Source organism: Antedon bifida, chromosome 4 (assembly GCF_963402885.1).
Source record: "Antedon bifida chromosome 4, ecAntBifi1.1, whole genome shotgun sequence".
Lineage (NCBI taxonomy): Eukaryota > Metazoa > Echinodermata > Crinoidea > Comatulida > Antedonidae > Antedon > Antedon bifida.
Window position 1 is genome coordinate 14,966,127 of NC_136229.1, and position 20,336 is coordinate 14,986,462.

General features: G+C 32.7%; 2 protein-coding genes and 1 long non-coding RNA gene across 4 annotated transcripts in view; 1 reads left to right on the forward strand and 2 right to left on the reverse strand.

Annotated features, from left to right (window-relative positions):
- Window positions 1-5,477: 5,477 nt before the first annotated feature.
- LOC144840829 (uncharacterized) lies at window positions 5,478-8,584 on the reverse strand. Of its 2 annotated transcripts, XR_013611962.1 has the most exons (3): window positions 8,132-8,584; window positions 5,727-7,934; window positions 5,478-5,529 (listed from the first exon to the last, which is right to left on the reverse strand). XR_013611962.1 is itself a non-coding variant. In XM_078696870.1 (2 exons), the coding sequence occupies exon 2, from the start codon at window positions 7,843-7,845 to the stop codon at window positions 6,469-6,471; it is 1,377 nt and encodes a 458-aa protein (XP_078552996.1). In that variant the 5' UTR covers window positions 7,846-7,934; window positions 8,132-8,584; the 3' UTR covers window positions 5,478-6,468. The 2 variants fall into 2 exon arrangements, 1 of the variants encoding a protein (XP_078552996.1); XM_078696870.1 differs by having other exon boundaries at window positions 5,478-7,934.
- A 21-nt stretch (window positions 8,585-8,605) lies between these two features.
- LOC144840834 (uncharacterized) overlaps window positions 8,606-20,336 on the forward strand; it is a 63,082-nt gene continuing 51,351 nt past the window's right edge. The window contains exon 1 of the long non-coding RNA XR_013611963.1: window positions 8,606-9,239. This is a non-coding gene — a long non-coding RNA (uncharacterized LOC144840834). The remainder of the gene's footprint in view (window positions 9,240-20,336) is intronic.
- On the reverse strand, window positions 9,732-20,159 carry LOC144840832 (active regulator of SIRT1-like). Its single transcript, XM_078696873.1, has 4 exons — window positions 19,990-20,159; window positions 10,791-10,886; window positions 10,537-10,631; window positions 9,732-10,401 (listed from the first exon to the last, which is right to left on the reverse strand). The coding sequence occupies exons 1-4, from the start codon at window positions 20,063-20,065 to the stop codon at window positions 10,279-10,281; spliced, it is 390 nt and encodes a 129-aa protein (XP_078552999.1). The 5' UTR covers window positions 20,066-20,159; the 3' UTR covers window positions 9,732-10,278.

The following is a 20,336-nucleotide window of genomic DNA, read 5'->3' on the forward strand; positions in this document are numbered from 1 at the left end:
TATTATTGCATAATAATTTAATTTTAAAAAGTCGATATTTTGGCTATTTTTGAAAAAATGGCTAAATTTCAACCCTTTTATTTTTTGACATAACTGGTTACTGTGACTCTATAAGATGATGATAACGCAATATCCGCGCATATATATGGCAATAGTATTGCATAATAATTGAATTTTTTTGAAAAAATTTCTGTACTAAAGTACAGGTAAATTTTCGAAAAATGGCCATAAATGAAGTTGCCTAAATGTGAACATGCATTATTGTCATGTTGTCATAATTTATTTCACTTTCGTCGAAAATCATTATTTCTAAACTAATTTTAATTGTATAAAAACAAAACCTGTAATTTTTTTTAGAACAAAAATAAGATTATTAGCGAATCAAGTTATTTTTGTTCCGAAAATAATACTGGTTTTGTTTTTATACAATTAAAATTACTTTAGAAATTATGATTTTAACAGTGTGATCTTTGCAGCAGCAAATTGAAACATTGGCATTTCTACGAGAGAAACTAAAACATCAGGACCATGATGAGGTGTTTTACAGTCATAGTGCTTTAAGTTGCTCGGATGTTTCTTTCAGTCCTCAATTCTATTCAAATTTTACGAGAAAATAAAGTTTATGAAGGAACACACATGAAAATTAGATAAGTAATGTTTGTGGCGATGCTAAAAAACTACAAATTATTATCCAAAATCAGTTCGGTAATAAGGTGCATTTAAACCTACTTATAAAACATACCACGAGCCCGTTAAATTAAATATAGGCCTGTCATCTAGGAAGGGTGAAGTTGGACACTTACAAGCCGAGATTGACGTTAAACATTCTGGAACGTACAGGTTTTTATGTGTTTGACGACGAGAAGTCTTTGAACGTTTTACAACTTCTACTCCTCACTGCTCAACATCACCAGTCTGCTTACCGGTCAAAACACAGTATTGAAACTGCATTTCTCAAAGTTCAAAATTGCATTCTTAATGGATCAAGGTAGACTTGTTGCTCTCGTTCTTCTTGATCGTTCTGCTGCTTTCGATACTGTTGATCACTGTGTTTTAACAAATCGTCTAAAAAATCTCGGATTTGACGGAACTGTTCTTTAATAGTGTATCATATCAAACAGATCCCAACGCGTTACAATTCGCAATGAATATTCATCCCTATAATATTAATAATAATTAACAATAATTGATCATTGAAATTGGTAATGATTTGAATAGGTCCTAGTTCTAATCAATTAAAATGGGACTTTTAACACTAAAAACGTGAAGTGAAGGTATACTTTATCCCATTGAGAAACGTATCGCAATTTACAATTATACATTTTGTTTACAATGTAGGCCTACAATTCGACTTGTAAAAGCAATATCCAACTATTTATTTACTGTGGAAGTGCATTACAGTATGTTTAGAAAGAGAAGTCTAATCCACTGGACTTACTTGTTTAGTAAACAGCGAAGTTGCACGACCTATCCAAGTCATTTCCAAACTTAATACTACCTGGATGAATGACAATATACATATTCGTAATACTATTTATCTTGAATATCTAACTTTTTAACTATAGCCTCCCAGTTAAAAAAGTAAATACGTTATCATGGGTTACATGTCGTATGCTTCCCATATTGGGTACAGGTATGTTATGTTCATACCATATAGATGTAGGGTGTTGTTGAAGATAATTTTTAAGATAAAATAATTTTACTGTGAGGCTACACCTTTTATTATGTCACTCGTATTTTACTTTTAGTCCACATGTTCGTTATTGGTAGCTCCCCACCAAACAAATTCTCTAAAATAATCAGTAGTGGTGGTGTATCGATCGAACGGTATATGAATTACTTAGTCTTGGTTATCGATACTTTCTTGCGTGTGTAAAGGCGTATAGATTCTGTTACATATTACTTACTTGGTTTTGTATGAAGGCATACTATGAAGTTTTCTAATAAGTTTTTCCAATAACAACATATCACTATCTACAATTCGAAACTGATTTCAAATAAACGACAATACAATATAACTTTGTATATATAATATGCTAAAATTGTTTATGAATACAATTTGTATCTATAAACCATTCATGCAAAGTTTCAATTTTACATGAACAAACATTTGTGTTTGAAGTTGATAAAATATGACATTGATATTTGATTTGGTGGCTAGATAAACAATAACTGTCACTATTTACATTAGATTTGTTTCAATCGTGTATAGATAGTTTGCACACATTATTATTTCAAATTCGCCAAGATCATCATTTGAATCATTTTCATGTAACCAGTTACAATTATTTTCTGTTTCGTGAAGATCACTTGGAACTTTTCATCAACAGATGGCATTTGAATCGTTCTCTGTGTGAGACTGTTTAAAATGAGTGCTTCTTGTTCTTTGAATTTGGCAGTATTCATTGCATTGTTCTGTTGCTTTGTTGATTTTTCAACAGGTTATATTGAAGTTTTACCAGCTGACACAGTATATGAAGGATCAAATGTCACAATAAATTGTCAAATCTGCAAAACATGGTTTAGACTTGGAGCATACATAACAATTGAAAATGTGTTTGGCTTTCACAGTATATATGTCAGAAATGTTGAAGTACGGTATGGGTCATCTGAGAGATATAGCCTAGCATATTCAAGATATGGTGAATTTTTAAATGCAACACTTTACATTCACAATGTATCACTGAATCATTCTGGAAGGTACGGTTGCTCCGTTAGTTATGATTATTATTATTATGATTACACGGAAAAATTTGTCTCATGCTTTCTCGACGAATACGCCTACTTGAACGTTTTACCCGTTACCGAGCTTCCTGATCCTATCTGCATAACAGATGAAACCTCTATTGGACTTTCAGTGAGTTGTTCTTCACTTCCAGAAGACTCTTTACTATTTTACAGAAATGATGTCCTACAACCCACATCAGGTGAAAGCAATATAATATTGCTGTTAAACTTGAAAGAAGACAACTTTGCCAAGTTCAGATGCACTGCAAACGTCAATGGACATCAGAGATCTTGTGAGATTGTACCATTACAAATTAAACCATCCAATAATAAATATATTACTTTTCTGAAAGAGAATTCCATGATTGTGTACATAATATCAGGAAACGTTTTGATCCTCATTATTATCGTTGTCATAAACTGCTGTTTGTGTAAAGTGTACAGAGCAAGGCAGAACCAGAAGGGAAGTTACCAACCAGGACAGAAGATGGATGAAGATAATTACATGGAGTATACAGTTCAGAATGTAGATGAGCATCATTATCAAAGTATCGCTAAAGATCTACAACACAAATACAGAGGAACTAAGGTGTAAACAACAAAATACCATATTCTAATGATTTCTCATGAATTTTTGTTCGCTATTTGTTAACGGAAACACAGTTGTCATGGAATGTAAATGATAGCTTTAGAAATAAAGAGGTTAAAATAAGATTGATGAACCGTTTAATATTTTATAGATAGGCCTAGATATTATAGATTAAACAAAATCATAGTTTAATCAATCGTTAAGAAAACATACAATATCTGTGCCAAGTCATATCGCATGTCCTTAAAAGAGTGCTTTGTACGGTTATTATGCCGTTAGTACTCATTTGAATGCCTTTATTTGGTTTTGTATAAGAGCAGTTTCTATTGTAAACTTTATATTTATCTGCAACGTGGTAAATTAGAGCCAATAATTCGAACTGCTTTGACAAAATAAGCTTGCAACAAGGCCTACAATGGCTATGATTGCTTATGAATACATTTGAACAGTTTAGATTTGATTTAGATAATCCAATACTTGTGTTGTGTTATGTTTTTTTAAATAGTGATACTGTACTGTATTGATACATATTTGAAAATGTATATTTACCATGTCAGAAGTATTTTTAAAAGACGTGTATGAAAAAAAAAACTTTACTTTAGTCAACTGCTTCTATATATGTTTATTATTTAGTTATTTATATTATTCTAGAAATGCACTGATATGGATATATATATAACATGCATATAATAAACGTGGTTATAATTAAATGATACATTACATACAAGAATCTCAAACACTTCAAATTCACCGACGAGAGTGCATGTAGGCAGGAAATAATGTCGACCTACCATTTTCATTGCACTCGGCACTAAAAAATGACTTGATTTTTGATTGACAGACTTTTTTCTCATTCACCCATGGATAAAACATAATTTCTAAACTAATTCTAATTGTATACAAAAACTCCAGTAATTCTTTTTTGATGGGGACTCCTCCCACTACAAGTAACGACGACTATAATATTTTATTACCATTGTGTTTTTCGATTTAATATTCCAACGTGCATGTACAGTAGATGATAGAGATGCACCTAGCGTTTTTCTTACCCTCGGTATTAACAAAACTAACAACACTAATCACAAGCTTATTTTAAAAGTTATAAACTGTCACTTAAAATTATTCTACATTCGGTTTATGTTTCAATCATGTATATTGTTTGCTCATCGTGAATTTTACTTTTTAAAATTGTATGCATCATTTCAATCATTTTGAACAAAACTGATACTCAGTTAGTAGTCGCTTGGTGAAGTAGTCTTCAATATTTATCGTTGTAACCTACGGTACCAATACACAGTATTTTATTGATTTTGTGCAAAATCAGATATGAGTGCCGCTTGTTCTGTGAATGTTTTGGTATTTATTGTATGTATATTGTTCTGCTACTTTGATTTTTCTACTAGTCGAAGTTATGTTGAAGTTTTACCAGGTAATACAGTCTTCGAAGGGTCAAATGTGACAATAAATTGTGAAATTTGTAGTCCTACTACGAAAGACTTTGAACCACCCATACTTGTAACAATCGGTAATGTTTTTGGTTTCAACACAATATGTTTGGATAAGCATGAGGAATATTATGAATCTGAGAGATATAAAATAATGTCTAATTCCGGAAATAGTGAGTTTGTTAATGCATCGATTTACATTCCAAATGTGTCCGTGAACCACTCTGGACACTACCGTTGCTACTCTATGCAAAACATAGGCTTATGTTTAAATGAGAAGTACTATCGCTACCATTTAAAATATTTCAGAATGGGATGTGAATTCACACGATTTTTAGGCGGAACTTATGACTGTTTTCCTCATGACGTGCATACTTATCTGAAAGTTTTCCCCGTTACCGAGCTTCCTGATCCTATCTGCAGGACCAATGGAACCTCTATTGGACTTTCAGTGAGTTGTTCTTCACTTGCAGAAGACTCTTTACGGTTTTACAGAAATGATGTCCTACAACCCACAGCAGGTGAAAGCAATATAATATTGCCGTTAAACTTGAAAGAAGACAACTTTGCCAAGTTCAGATGCACTGCAAACTTCAATGGATATCAGAGATCTTGTGAGATTGTGCCATTACAAATCAAACCAACAATTTCTCAATATCCTGCAGAAGTTGTTACAGAAGGTAAAACAGTGATGTTTATATGTATAACTGCACAAACAAGTTTCTTGCAAATGCGGAATTTAATTGTTCTCCAACTTGATCCGATTTACTATAACAAATAAATAATGATTACAAATAATATATACGGTATCTATCATACAGTACAACATAAATAATTCTATACAATAATAATAGACCTTACATAAGTATCTAAATAAGTCATAGATAAAACAGTACAATATAAATAATTCTTGGTTCAAAATAATTACAACTATAATAATAATAAGATAAGTCTCAATTGCTTACCAAAGATATGCCTGGATAACATGTGCAGCTATAGCTATACACTATATCAATTACCACCGTACTACAGCTTTAGGCTTCTAAGTAAGCCTTGGTACATCTACCACTTCTATAGCTAGGCCAGCTTAGGCTTCTAAGTAAGCCTTGGTACATCTACCACTTCTATAGGCTTCTAAGTAAGCCTTGGTACATCTACCACTTCTATAGGCTTCTAAGTAAGCCTTGGTACATCTACCACTTCTATAGGCTTCTAAGTAAGCCTTGGTACATCTACCACTTCTATAGGCTTCTAAGTAAGCCTTTTGTGCTTGCTAGGTCCTTACCCAACAAGCCTAACTATCCAACTGCCAGCCACAGCCCAAGCAAGCTATGCCCTCATTAGCATAACCCATATGGTTGGTCACCTGTTCACTTGACACTCTTCAGTGAACACAAGCACAGTATACCTAGCTTGGATTTGGCACTTACATACCCACCCACAATTGCGCATTGCACAATTCTACATACAAATACAATGAAAGTGTAAAATCCAGGCCTATAACACAAATTATCCATCAACTTATTGACTATAATGTTAAACAACAATGTATATAAGTAGCGACAAAAATAAAGTTAAATATAAAGTTCATTTAAAGTTTCTTAAGTTTTCTGTGTTTCCTTCTTTTGTTTTGTTCAATTCAGAATAATATAGACAACGCCTCGGATTTACTTTTCCGGATCATCATTCTCCAACAGCAAACATAGTTTACTCACAGGCCTTGTCAGGATACTTGCATGTGTCTTTACCTTTACTTGCCGAACAAACCCATCCTTGTTTTGGAGATAACCACTTTTGTCTTCTTTGTAACAGCGGAAGATATTCACTTTTCCATCTCTCCCAGAAACGATCAGACAAATATTGAGCTTGTTTCCATCTTCTCCGGAAGCAATTGGATTTCTCATCTGCTGAACAAAACTGTTCCACTCTAGACTTAAATTGTCTTATAAAACGTTTGAATTCCAAGGATTCACCTGCAAATTTCTTAATTTCCATTTGTGGCTTCCGCATAGTCCTTATCACCTCGTTCATATCAGTAGAACCAACTTTTCTATTAGAAGAAAAAGAATCCTGACAACCCTGCCGGTTTTGCTGAAACAGATGAGTTTGCGTAACAGGAACTACCACAGGAGTCACTGTGTTCGAAGCTAAGTTAGGAATTGTAGTAGGAGCAGGATCTGCTTGAGCAAAGTTTTGGGTTGCCGGTATGTTTACGGGAACAGCAGGAACTACCACAGGAGCAACTGACGTTAGCACAGGATTTGTAACATGATCGGCTGGAGCAAAGGCTTGTGTTACATCACCAGGAACAACAGGGACTACAACAGGATCCAATGGGTCTAAATCTAATACAGGAATAGTAGCAGGATCCGCTGGAGCAAAGGATAACACATTTCGTCGGTATGCACTATCTAGAAACCCTTCCATTGATGACGTACTTTTGTGGCTACCAGAACCACTTCCGCTTGCGAAATCCCTTGCAACATTCAATCTTGCTTCGGCGACGTCTATCTCTTCTTTTAAAGCGTTTTCTTCTTTTAACTGTTTGAGTTTGAACTCTTCCTGTTGAATTCTCTGATTTTCTTTGAGACTCCTCTGCCTGGCTAGCAACTCTGCATGTTTTTGCTCTTCTTGCATCACAAAAGCACTTAGTGATCGCTTAGAAGATTTTGAACTGTTAGTTGATTTCCTGCTTGCGGAGCGATGAGAATTTACCGCCGCAGACTGCTCTACCTCAAGCACCGCAAACCAATCCTCTACTTTAGCTTTTAAGTTTGCCAACCACACATCTTTGTCTTCAAACCATTCATTATACATTATTTTCTCTTCCTCGTTCAGCAAGCCACAAATTTCATCATGAAGGAACATAAATTCACCATACACCATTAACCAATCTTGATGCACCTTAATCAGATTTTCTCTTGTAACTTCCTTATTCAAAGAAGCTTTCAACGCTTCTGACACAAATTTAACACGACGCCACAACTCTTTGATTCCTTTCAGCTTTCGTTCCTTTTCATACTCTGCACCCTTCTCGGTCTTACGTTTTACTCTAACAGATTTCTCTGAAGCAGCTTCAGCCATCGTGGATATATCTTTGTAAATTTTATAACTGCACAAACAAGTTTCTTGCAAATGCGGAATTTAATTGTTCTCCAACTTGATCCGATTTACTATAACAAATAAATAATGATTACAAATAATATATACGGTATCTATCATACAGTACAACATAAATAATTCTATACAATAATAATAGACCTTACATAAGTATCTAAATAAGTCATAGATAAAACAGTACAATATAAATAATTCTTGGTTCAAAATAATTACAACTACAATAATAATAAGATAAGTCTCAATTGCTTACCAAAGATATGCCTGGATAACATGTGCAGCTATAGCTATACACTATATCAATTACCACCGTACTACAGCTTTAGGCTTCTAAGTAAGCCTTGGTACATCTACCACTTCTATAGCTAGGCCAGCTTAGGCTTCTAAGTAAGCCTTGGTACATCTACCACTTCTATAGGCTTCTAAGTAAGCCTTGGTACATCTACCACTTCTATAGGCTTCTAAGTAAGCCTTGGTACATCTACCACTTCTATAGGCTTCTAAGTAAGCCTTGGTACATCTACCACTTCTATAGGCTTCTAAGTAAGCCTTTTGTGCTTGCTAGGTCCTTACCCAACAAGCCTAACTATCCAACTGCCAGCCACAGCCCAAGCAAGCTATGCCCTCATTAGCATAACCCATATGGTTGGTCACCTGTTCACTTGACACTCTTCAGTGAACACAAGCACAGTATACCTAGCTTGGATTTGGCACTTACAATATGTGATGCATCAACATATCCTTACAAGATTGACTTCACTTGGTACATTGGAACAATAAATAAAGTGGACTTTGATGTCATCATATCAGAAAATAACAAAGAAATAATTGTGATAAACCATTTGAGAAAGGAACTAATTGGCGATTTTATTACTTGCGCCATTTTATCAGAGGGAAGACAAGAGTTTAATGTTTCTCTTCAACTGAATACTGACCATAACATTCTTTCATATATTAATTTCCTTAAAGACAATTCCACGACTGTGTACATACTATTAGGAAACATGTCTGTGATGGTTGTCATCATTGTTGTCAACTGTTGTGTATGTAAGAGGCACAGGGTACACCAAAAAAAGCGAGTGGATAGACCAAGTAACCAACCAGAACCAGAACACAATATCGAAGATGAAAATTACTACATGGAGTATAAAGTTGAAAATGCAGAAGAGAATCAGTATGAAGGTATCAATGAAGACAATGTGAACGAAAGCATATATCAAACAATTACAGAGGAAACTAAGCTGTAAATATATCAAACTAAACAATACATGATACACGCTGCTGCTGTATAGTAATTGTGCCACTGTGCATCGATTTTATAATTAATATAATACAAATACTATAGGTTTTGGAATAAAATTGTTTTTTTGAGACTTTACAAATAAGTATAGGCCTAATGTCAGGACAGAAAAAGAAACAAATAGTAATAGTATACAGTTTATTATAGATTAATAAATCATAGTTTTAACAATCATAGTTAAGTATTTGATGAGATAAGCATCAAACAGGATTGTATAAAATTACTTTTTTTTTCATTTTGATAATGATTTTGTATTTTTAAGTCAGTTAACTGTTTTAATCATATAAAAGCCTGTGTTTATTTCAATATTTTGTACTGTACACTATTTAAAATAAAATACATTTTGCAATAAAATTATAATATTATTACAAAAAATACAAAATAGTTATTCATTTCTTTTGTTTTAAAAAGAGCAGAAAGTGTAATTTCTAATAATGACGTGTCAACATATGGCATGTACCACCAACACAAACTAAAAAGTTATAGTTATTACACTACATGTTGGTGTATTGTCAGTAAATTAATTAATTACGGAGAGTAATGAGAAGAAGACTTCAGGAAAATGTCTTATTTTTATTTTTTCAACAAAATAAATACAACGAAACACAATTCAATTTATGGTACATTTCACAATAAATGAAAATAGAACATTGTACATGAATTTTTCAAGAAAGCCAAATCAGAGCAAGTGACATTATCTTATCTTGGCTGAGTCCAATATGTCTCCTTTCAAGCAAGTAAGTTCACAGATCCAAGTGAAAAATGCAGTATATGAGATGTCAACAATGTTCATTCCACAGCTATATCTTCAATACTCAAACAATAGAATTACAAACAAAGGGAATACAAATAGAGTTTCACTTTCTCTACTATAAAGTGAGTTTCACTTTCTCTCCTATAAAGTAGAAGATAATAGAAACCACTCATTCTACTTAAAATGTATATTTACATACAAGAAAACATGACATAGGCCTATTTGGTGTCAGTTGATTATAGGGAGAGTTGACATTTCTTGCATTCCATGTGTTTATACTCATTATGATTTTATAACCAATGTACACCAAACCATGACCACACAATTGCACCAGTGCCAGAAAATATCACCTATATTCCTTTTCAAATTTGGCAAAGTCCTCTTCTGTAAATCCAGAAGCATCTTCTGTGTTTTCATCATCTTGTTGATTTTGATCTTTTGACATCCTGCCTTTCAGGTGTTTCATTATCTATCAAAAGGTTGAATAATTGCAATACATATAACTCTCACAAATAGCATTATGATTATTCTTTTTATTTTGTTTTGTATCTTTTTATTCTCGCAGTGTGAATGTGAACATGTGAAATCGTGACAATCTACTTACCTTATCATAGTTTGGTTGACTGTACTGACTTGTTGATAAATAGTATGCTAAGTTATTCTCTGTCTGATCATCAGCTTGTTTTTTCACATACATTTCTAGAAAGAAAAGGCAAACCTAAGTTTTATCAATCTTAAAGAAGGATAATTGATTCACAATAGGACAGTAGAGTATAATTGGTATTTTAGGAGGACCCATATTTTCATAACTATATTATGATTATGAGCACACTGGAGGATCACTGTAGTATAACTTACCTACTGCAGACATCATTTTTTTCTTTTTCTTCAATTTCAACTTTTTTTTATCTTCTTTTTTTTTAACTCTGACTTTCTTTTGTGATTGACCCTTGTCTATAGATACACAAATATAAACAATATGTCATAGATTATGGAAATCAATCAAATTAAATAATAACAATGATGATACTAATATTAATAACTAGACAGGATAAGCCTAAAAGCATAGTTAATAATTATTTGCATACTACTATAGTATACACTATAGTCTAATTTGCCTTAACTCTAATAATATTAATAAGACCTTGTTATTAATTATTCGACTGAAGAGTCAACTAGGCAGGCCTAATCTACTATTACTACTAGTAAATTTACCACGTATCCGGACAACTACCCCCTGGAAAATTAACACCCGGACAATTACCACCCGGACAATTACCCCCTAGGACAATAACCCCCTAGGACAACTACCCTCTAGGACAACTACCTCCTTAAGACAACTACCCTCTAGGACAACTACCTCCTTAAGACAACTACGGTACCTCCTTAAGACAACTACCTCCTTAAGACAACTACCTCCTTAGGACAACTACCTCCTTAGGACAACTACCACCCAGACAACTACCTGCTAGGACAACTACCCCATAGGATAACTACCCCCTAGGACAACTACACTCTAGGACAATATATAAATCTAGGAACATACAGTTACCTAGCTGCACCAGTCAATCAAAACTCATATTAAAAAAACTTATTTTTTATCGATAAAATTGGCCCGATTTTGTTCGATCTCTTTTCTTTTCCAAGGAGCTTATGTCATGCTGTTTAATGACATTATACGTTTACTGCAAGTCCAGTAATATGGAATATTGGTTTGGCTGTTACTTTTAATATAATAATTATTGTCTCAAAAGTCATATAATGTTTTTTGATACTACTTATTATTTTTGAGACCCGCTATATATTTTTTACAAAGTATTTCGAAACTAAAACTAAAGCAACGAGTGATTGTGTGAGGATGACCTTTTGACCTAAAAACCCTGGAGTTTGATGTTGGTACCTTTCACACCAAAACACTGGTGTGTCCCCGCAGTTCGGTGTGAAAGGGGTATTATACCCATTTTATTTTACAGCAAAGAACCTCCTAATTTTACTTTAGATTATTAAAAAAGCCTACACTATTAATTATTTGATTACATTAGACGATGAAAACAAATGTCTCTCTCTCTCTCGTTTGAAAGGTTCATAAAAAAGTCTTCCTATTATGAAAACATAGCTAACTGTGCCAATTTAGGAAATCATTTGCATTGTTTGTCCGAGAAGTTTTTTTTAAATAAATATCGCCACAGTTAATAAACTACACATCTTAGCTCCATACGTCATTATAAGACTGGTAGAATATTGTAATAATTTTGTTTATAATAATTTCACGTCAAATATTGTAAAATGTATAGTGTGGTACACCGCCCATGTAGAGTTGCCGAAAAGTTGAGCTGCCAGAAAAACCTTATTTTCCATGAAACGCCAAATGCAAACTTTCGCCGGTGCTCGTTTCTTTTTATATTTATTAGGGATAAGGATGTATATTCAAATGTTAATATCACGTTTTTTTACTATATTATTCTTAAATATTACAATTAAAGAAATAATTATGAAAATCTGACTTATAGTTTCCGAAATATGTCTAAAAAAGGTATAAAAACATCACCGAAAATGATCGTTTTTAGCCCAAAACGACGTAAGCATTAATTATTAAAACTTGATTAGTTTTCTGAGAGACAACTAATTTTATGGAGTGCACTGAGTTTTTAACTTGAAAGATTAAAAACAATTAAATTATTAAATATTACGTTAAACTACTTTTCTTTGTGTTGTTATGGTGGCGGTTCAAACCAACAAAATTGTAGAATGTAATTATATATTTATTATAACCATGGAGTAAAGAATAAGGTTATAATAACACAATAAACATAAAGACCATGAACTGATGATGTACTACATACACGTAGTATTTACTGTAATCACTAGACTACACGAAATATCGTAAAAGATGCACTGGGCATTTCATAGAAATCACCGGCGGCTCAACTTGTCGGTGGCCCAACCGGTCATATGGCTAATTGGGGTCAAATCGGCCCAACATCAAGTCGGTGGTAGTTGTCCGGGTGGTAGTTGTCCTAATTGCACGTAATGGCTACCATTAATATTATTATTATAAACATATTGTCAAGAACTCAATTATAAACTATAACGGAATGGATTTACAAACGATACACTTGGCTATTTATAGTATCGTGCCCAACGATTAAGACTATCGGGCGCAACGTCTAAGACTATCGGGCGCAACGCATAAGAAAGATTATCGGGCGCAACGCATAAGAAAGATTATCGGGCGCAACTGTCACAAGTGACATAAAGTTGTGTATATATTTTGCAAGTCATTCTTACTTTTCCTTTTGTTTTCACTATTTGAACCTTTCTTTTGTTTTAGGAAGCTATTGTGTGAAGCCAGTGGAGCAGAGTTTTTGTGTTGCAGAGAAGGATTGTGTGGTGTTTGCTGATTGGAGGAGAGGTATAAGAGTTAAGTTAGTGTGTGAGTTGCTGATTGGTGGAGAGGGATAAGGTGGTGATATGTGGGTAATTGAGGGAATTTTGAGGTAGATGGAAATTGAGAGGAGACAGAGAAGGAGGGCTATGTTATGTTAAGCCAGAAAGGGATAGGTGAATATTGATATGAGAAACTAAGACGTACAGGAGAAGAAGTAATTGAATTATGGTGAAATAGAGCTGAAGCAGAAAGGAAATAAAGAGATATACATGAAGTTAATAAATTGTGAGTTGGAGATAATTATGGTGATATAGAGCTGAAGCAGAAAGGAAATAAAGTGATATACATGAAGTTAATAAATTGTGAGTTGGAAGTAATACTATAAGGCTGTACTTAAATGTAGAACTGTTAATTGTTGAGATTACTGAGGATTAATTAAAATTGTGAATGTAAATTGACGGAAGAAATAACTGTTGGAAACAGCAGAAGTTGTTGCATGTAAAGAATTGTTTGGAAATATTGAAGAGTAACTGGATTGATACTGATATTATTTTACGTGGAAAGGAGAAAGGAATAATTGGTCGGGGAGCGGATTGCAGTGCAGAACGACATCAAGAAACATTTTAACTTTATATTTGATTTATTTATATGTCAGAAAATAGGAAGAATTATAATTGATAACACAAGCAGAACGGGAGCAGAGGCGTGGGAGTTGTTTATTTGCAGAATCGTTTTAACTTTTATCTTTCTAATTTGTTTTGTGTCAGCGTAGGAGAGAAGGCAAGAAGGAACGATATTGTGGACATTTATTATTGTTTAATTATTCATCTTGTGATATTATTGTATTTGAAAGGGGGGTTTCGGGGATTTATTTAAAAATAAGAAGATTGTTGATATTTTGTTTGAAAGGATTGGGAAATTTGGGGAATTGCATAAAGTGTGTGGGGAATAGGAAGACTGTATCATTGTTTGAGAATTGGTTGGGTTTTTTTTTTTGTGGGTTTTTTTTTGGGGGTTTGAATTATAAAAGAAAGAATTGGTTGTCAAAGATTATTATTAAATTTTACTTTTTACATTTATATGTGTACAGTTGTGGCTATTTACCGTTGTTCATCGTTGGTTACCGGCAATTACATGTCCGAAAGAGCCGTAATTGCGGCTGTGTGACAGCAACGCCTAAGAAAATCGGGCACTTACAAAAATGGGCCCGATCATTTCTATGATGGCCCCGATCGTCTCTATGATGGATTACGGTTGAAGCGGCCGCCAACCAAAGCGGCCGCTAGTTCAATAACGGTAATTTGTATGGAACGCCGTGTGCGCTTTGATTGTTGTTGGTTTGTAATCTTTGATTGTCATTGTTTCGACAGGTTTTCTTTACTCGGACGTAAATAACAATCTACATTACTATGTAATTTATTCTCTTTATATACAGATTGAATGTGATACGTTCTTTTAAACGAAATGGCGAATCGATGATTAGCCTACTTATTTTAACTAAATGATTTTAAATAAATGATACATGTTTAATAATAAAGTCAATAAAATTCATTGTGGTGTTTGTATTGTATATTAATATAATATATAATAAGCCAATTATTAAGAATTATATACATTTTTTCAATAAAGTATATCACAATATTGTTATTGTATATTAATTAATCAGTAAAGTAACTATACTATAGTAGTGTTCATAATTTGTTAACTTCTTTCTAATTTTTTTTACAATATACATGATTTTATACCTTCAGATATATAAATCAATTTAAAATGAGTTTTAAATACTTATTATCAAGTATATGTATGTCACATCTCTCTCTCCGCATGTATACTGAAACACCTGTACAGTAGCTGCTTCTCCAAAATGATACAATGTTTAGTTTTTAAGATAATACAGTAAACCAAAAGAATGAATCAAATGCAGGAGGTACATTATTTATTGAAGTATTCATTAGACTGCTGGTGTGCTTCTTGGATGTTCATGAATTTTACATAGACGTCCAGGCCATATTTTCTTCTGATCTTTCAAGTATTGTTCCTCCAATGTTCCATTCTTTATCATAAGTACTTTTATAAAAAGATGACTATATTTGAGAGGGAACACCACTACCTATATTAACATTTGATGTATACATTTTGTTAGGAAATTTATCATCTCAGCCCGTTCAACTAACGTTATGAACGTACTGTTATGGACATACATAAAAATGTATGTACGTCCATATAACAACAAAAAGAAAATGAAATGTTCATGATTTATGAATTATTTTTTAATCATAAGGCTAAAAAATGATAGTTCAGCTAAAAAAAATCCATATCAATATGCAATTACGCAACTAAGAAAAAATGATTTGTTATAATTTTGTTATGGACGTACACGTCACACCTAAAATTTACAAATTTTGCACAGCCAGAATTTTTTAATTTCTAGGGAAAAATTATAATAATTATGCATTTCCTTTTTAAAAACATTAAAATAAATTGCCCTATCATGTTAGAAAAATCATTTTACATTATATGTTTGTAAATTGAATTTTTATCAAAATTCAGAAAAAAAATGGGAAAAAAACATTTTTCAAATGTACGTACATATTCAACAGACAAAATATTTGTTTTTTCTGATTATATATAAAAAAACAATTATAATTAATAAAAGTTCAACTAATAATATTTAAAATGACACCATTTATGATTTTTCAATGTCAATTTAAATTTTTGTTGCACTGGGTGACATTTTGCTGGAATTAATTGCCCATATTATATACATATTTGCAATTGTTGCTGTGTGCATTCACTCTAGGGCCATTTTTTAGCACATGTATCTTTAAAACTATTGATTTTGTTACTTCATTGATTGTAAAAATGGATTCAGGATCAAACGTTTTGCTAGGATAACAAGTTGTGATGTTCTCGGGGTTTCAGTATAAAACTTATGTCCATTTAAATATCGCGATTGTAGCAATATGTGCATACTATTTATGCACTTGAGCCATTTTTGACCACGTATATCTTTTAAACTATTCATTTTGTTACTTTGAATGTTGCAGAAATGGATTCAGGATCAAAAGTTTTGCTAGGATAACAAGTTGTGATGTTCTAGGGGTTTTCAGTATAAAACTTATGTCCATTTAAATATCGCGATTGTAGCAATATGTGTACACTATTTATGCACTTGAGCCATTCTTGACCACGTATATCTCTTAAACTATTCATTTTGTTACTTTGAATGTTGCAGATATGGATTCAGGGCCAAAAAATTTCTAAAATTGAATGTATTGATAGCACTAGGAGATAAAATACTGAAATTATGATCTTCCGAAAATTGACGATAGCACGTTTTACATTGAAATTGCTATAAATACACACAAAATGCCCTAACTTAATAGTCATACTTGGACATGAAGGAATAAAGACACCAAACTGGTATTTGGAACATAGCTGAATCATGCATTGATGAACTTATATGATGAGTTTCAATTTTGGGAATTATTGCCCACAAGGTCAAAGTTCAAAATGAAAAAGTAATGATTTTTTGTATTTTGTGTCCCGAGTGACTTTTTGACGCGCAGTGTACCCCTAGGATGAATTTTTAAAATGATGAACTTTTTTGTATAGATACATTTAGCACCATATATTAACATTGTATAGGAAAAAATCAATTTAAAAATGTATTTTCATATTTAAATAAGGGGTAAAAATTGCAGAAGCTGTTTGCGACAAAATAAATTGGGGTCTCTAGGGACCAAAATCTCATTAATTGAGATACAGCAAATTTTTCATATTTTTAATCTATGACCAAAATTATGTCAGTGTATCAATATTCAGCTTATTAGCTTTAATAGTTTTTAAAATATGGCTAATTAAAAATGCAACTTTACAAAAAGGTAATTTATTAAGACCAAAAATTCTACAGACGACACATTTTCAAATGGCCATAACTTTTAAACGACTTGGAGTTGGCAACTGAAATTTTTGCTGTGTTTGTGAGACATATAGTTGCATATTATATGTGAGTTTCAAGGAAATCTGAGGGGGTACCCAGCCATCCCATTTGTTGAGTTGGCATGGAATGACCCTAATATAAGATGCAAGTGTCTGTACGGTACGGTAATTAATTACGCGAATTTTTGCTAATAACTCGACTGGCGGCCAGCAATAGTGCTGTAGAAGGTGCGCGTTCCTCTGGCGTTTTCGTCCCCACATGGCTTTATTGAAAACACAAACAATGTATTACAATGGAATAACACTTAATGTAGAACACACCCTATTACTAATAATAAAAACCAAGATTCGATAGTATGTAAATGGGATATAAAGATTCGACAATACCGTACGTAAATTATTAACGCAATACTGTATAACGATTCGATATGTATTAAATGAGATATAAAGATTCGGCAATACCGTACGCAAACTATTAATGCAATACTGTATAACGATTCGATAGTAGGTAAATGAGATATAAAGATTCGGCAATACCATACGTAAATTATTAACGCAATACTGTATAACGATTCGATATGTATTAAATGATATAAAGATTCGGCAATACCGTACGTAAATTATTAATACAATACTGTATAACGATTCGATAGTAGGTAAATGAGATATAAAGATTCGGCAATACCGTACGCAAACTATTAATGCCATACTGTATAATAACGATTCAATAGTATGTAAATGATATATAAAGATTCGGCAATAGTAATACCGTATGTAAATTATTAATGCAATACTGTATAACGATTCAATAGTATGTAAATGATATATAAAGATTCGGCAATACCGTACGTAAATTATTAATTCAATACTGTATAACGATTCGATAGTATGTAAATGAGATATAAAGATTCGGCAATACCGTATGTAAATTATTATTGCAAATACTGTATAAAGATTCGATAGTAGGTAAACGAGATATAAAGTTTCGGCAATACCGTACTGTACGTAAATTATTAATGCAATACTGTATAAAGATTCAATAGTATGTAAATGATATATAAAGATTCGACAATACCGTACGCAAACTATTAATGCAATACTGTATAATAACGATTCAATAGTATGTAAATGGGATATAAAGATTCGGCAATACCGTACGTAAATTATTAATGCAATACTGTATAAAGATTCGATAGTAGGTAAATGAGATATAAAGATTCGACAATACCGTACGTAAATTATTAACGCAATACTGTATAACGATTCGATAGTATGTAAATGGGATATAAAGATTCGACAATACCGTACGTAAATTATTAATGCAATACTGTATAAAGATTCGATAGTAGGTAAATGATATATAAAGATTCGGCAATACCATACGTAAACTATTAATGCAATACTGTATAAAGATTCGATAGTATGTAAGCGAGATATAAAGATTCGACAATACCGTACTTAAATTATTATTGCAATACTGTATGAAGATTCGATAGTAGGTAAATGAGATATAAAGATTCGACAATACCGTACGTAAATTATTAACGCAATACTGTATAACGATTCGATATGTATTAAATGATATATAAAGATTCGGCAATACCGTACGTAAATTATTAATGCAATACTGTATAACGATTCGATAGTAGGTAAATGAGATATAAAGATGCGGCAATACCGTACGTAAATTATTAACGCAATACTGTATAACGATTCGATATGTATTAAATGATATAAAGATTCGGCAATACCGTACGTAAATTATTAATACAATACTGTATAAAGATTCGATAGTAGGTAAATGAGATATAAAGATTCGGCAATACCATACGCAAACTATTAATGCAATACTGTATAATAACGATTCAATAGTAGGTAAATGATATATAAAGATTCGGCAATACCGTATGTAAATTATTAATGCAATACTGTATAACGATTCAATAGTATGTAAATGATATATAAAGATTCGGCAATACCGTACGTAAATTATTAATTCAATACTGTATAACGATTCGATAGTATGTAAATGAAATATATATAAAGATTCGGCAATACCGTATGTAAATTATTATTGCAAATACTGTATAAAGATTCGATAGTAGGTAAACGAGATATAAAGTTTCGGCAATACCGTACGTAAATTGTTAATGCAATACTGTATAACGATTCAATAGTAGTATGTAAATGATATATAAAGATTCGACAATACCGTACGTAAATTATTAATGTATAGATTCGATAGGAGAGGGTCGAGAAACGTCGTGTCAGTTCAACGTTATATTTTCCCTTCACTACCAATATAAAGTACGTAAATGAGATATACACAGTAAGTAAATTATTAAATGATTCGATAGTATGTAGATATTAAAAATAGAATATAAGATTCGATAGCATGTAAGTTAATATTAAAATACATATAAAATATACATTGATTTAACGGCCGGCAAACTTATTATACAACTTGTTATAGAAATATAAAGAAGAGCTGTAACTCAACTCGCTATAGGCCATGGCGTTGACAACAACAATCCAAGATTAAAGCGCACACGGCGTTCCATGCAAATGACGATATTAAACTGGCGGCCGCTTTAGTTGGCGGCCGCTTCGACCATACTCCTCTATGATGGCCCCGATCGTCCTTGGCCCCGATCCTCTGTCCACCGGGCCTAACTATAGCTAGCCTAGATAGAAGGCATAATTGATAACAAAACACAATTTATTTACTTTTTTCAGTAGAATCATCTGGATATAAATCTTCTCTGAATAAATCAAGACCTTTTCTAATAAGTGAGGAGGTCATAATTGGCTTCAGTTGCTGCTTTTAGGGCGCTAATTAAAACAACAATGCTGACAATTTACATGTGGCACATGTGTGGGATTAATTATCCACCCGGCAGCCGGATATGCAACAAACACGGAACAACTACCCAGCAGAGTGTACGTGGTCTAGCTACGTCACGCATAATCAAGAGTACGATATAGTATTAGTAATGGAAAACTTTAAGACCACTAAATGGACCACTCACACGGCGGAAGGCCTCTTTTTTAAGACTAATGCCTTTCCTACACGA